This window comes from Silene latifolia, chromosome 1 (genome assembly GCF_048544455.1).
Source record: "Silene latifolia isolate original U9 population chromosome 1, ASM4854445v1, whole genome shotgun sequence".
Classification (NCBI taxonomy): Eukaryota; Viridiplantae; Streptophyta; class Magnoliopsida; order Caryophyllales; family Caryophyllaceae; genus Silene; species Silene latifolia.
This window is the reverse complement of record NC_133526.1, coordinates 180,051,631-180,053,695: the sequence shown is the minus strand read 5'-3', so window position 1 is coordinate 180,053,695 and position 2,065 is coordinate 180,051,631. Positions and strand designations below refer to the sequence as shown.

General features: G+C 41.0%; 1 protein-coding gene across 1 annotated transcript; it reads left to right on the top strand.

Moving 5' to 3' along the window:
* The first annotated feature begins 459 nt into the window (after positions 1 to 459).
* On the top strand, positions 460 to 1,788 carry LOC141588297 (uncharacterized). Its single transcript, XM_074409746.1, has 4 exons — positions 460 to 796; positions 911 to 987; positions 1,243 to 1,389; positions 1,480 to 1,788. The coding sequence occupies exons 1-4, from the start codon at positions 460 to 462 to the stop codon at positions 1,786 to 1,788; spliced, it is 870 nt and encodes a 289-aa protein (XP_074265847.1).
* The last annotated feature ends 277 nt before the right edge of the window (positions 1,789 to 2,065 follow it).

Here is a 2,065-nt window from a genome sequence, read left to right as displayed (position 1 = left end):
GAGTATTACAATACTAAGCTAAACATAGGTCCAATATTGAGCTTCAGAATTCTCAAGGAATACTCAAATGGTTATCAGAATATCGGTGCCTCTTTGCTAGACTTCAAAAACTTCAAACGAAATATCAAGTGTTACATTGGGGATAAGGATGCTAAAATGTTCATTGGGCATTTCAAAATGCTGGCTAAAACAAAGGGGTTCTATTTTGCTTATGATCAGGATGAGAACAAATGCTTGACGAAGGTTATTTGGGCTGATAAGGAAGGGATAAACAACTACAAGTTATATGGAGACACGATCTCGTTTGACCTTACTTATGGGACAAACAAATATTTCATGGTGTTTACTCCGTTCACCGGAGTAGATCACAACAAGAAGACGGTAACTTTTGCAGCTGGATTGCTTGACTTCGAGAGTCAGGATTCATTTGAGTGAATTTTTAAAAAATTCCTCGAAGTAATGGGGCAGCAGCAACCTCAGTGTATAATTACAGACCAATGCCCTGGAATTAAAAAGGCATGCCCAAATGTCTTCAAGCATTCTGTGCACAAGTACTGCATGTGGCATATCATGCAGAAAATGCCTGAGAAGGTGGGAAGGGCAATCTGCAATGACACGGAATTTATGACAGACATAAATGTCGTTGTTTGGGATGTCGACTTAGAACCAAAAGAATTTGAACAAAACTGGCAAACCGTTATTGAAGCACATGGTATGCAAAGCAACCGGTGGTTGAAGTATGTATTCGTAATCAGACAAAAGTGGATACTGGCTTACTTTCGCGATCTGCCTCTAGGTTGTTTGCTGCGGACAACCCAGAGATCCGAAAGTTCAAACAGCTAATTCAAACGGTTTGAAAGCCACTTTGGAACTCTTGTCGAGTTCTGGATGAGGTACAATTCTGCAATAGAACAGCAAAGGCATTCACAAAGGAGGATGGACACTGCCAACGAGCATAATATGCTCGAGAAAGTAGGGCCGATGAAGGTAGAGATGCATGCCTCACTTGTCTACACACATCCTATCTTTGCAGACTTTCAGAACGAAGTCAAACATACGATATGCAACATGGGGGTCGGGGGTTTGACAATAGTAGGGACAGTGGAGTACCATGACGTTCGTGATGGAATGAAGCACAGAAACTTCCGAGTGGAATTTAACACCAAAACTAACGAGAGCAAATGTGCATGTAAGCTATTTGAGAGGCATGTCATTGTCTGTCGGCATATACTGTGGGTGTAGAATGGTAGGCAGGTACACAGGATACCGGAGCCTTATGTCCTTGCTCGATGGACAAAGAAATCCTACAGGCCAATTGCCCAAGATGAAAATGGAAAGGTCATAGAAGACATTGACGAAGCTGACATCAAGAAAGCTGAGATGTCAAAGGTTTGGTCTGAGATTTATGCAACTATCGGGGTGATGGACAATTATGCTACGGTTAAACAGATGAAGCAACTGCAGAAAACCCTGACATAGTTCAGGGAGAACATCACAGGACCAATTCAACCGAAAACTAAAAACCAGGAAATCGATGATCTTCTTGGCATCACAGCTTCAAATGATATTGACCTTCGACCGCCAAACAAGGCCAAGAATAAGGGCAGTGGCAAAAGATTGAGGTCGTCGAAAGAAAAGGCCAAGAGCAAGCCAGAAAAGAGGAAGCGAAGATGCGGTAACTGCAAGAAGTGGGTGAACCACAATAGTAGAACTTATAATCTTCCTTTTGCTGAAAGTCCCCCTTCTGATGACGATGATGAAGAAGAAGCAGAAACTGAAGAGATATAAATCTGAACTATTACTCTCCTATTATTCTAATGTTATCCTCTTATTCTACTATTATTCCCCTATTATTCCGGTGTTACTCTGTTATTCTGCTGCTGTTGTGTTATTCTACTGCTATTCTGCTATTAATGTGTTGTTATTTTTCCTCTAATTGTTACTTTACCTAAATGACAAATACTAAGCAAAAATTGCAGGAATATGAATCAGATGCATGAACTGAGAAAGACAAAAGAGACGCAAAAGACAACGGCTACGATGAAGACCTCGCCTAAATGTCAAA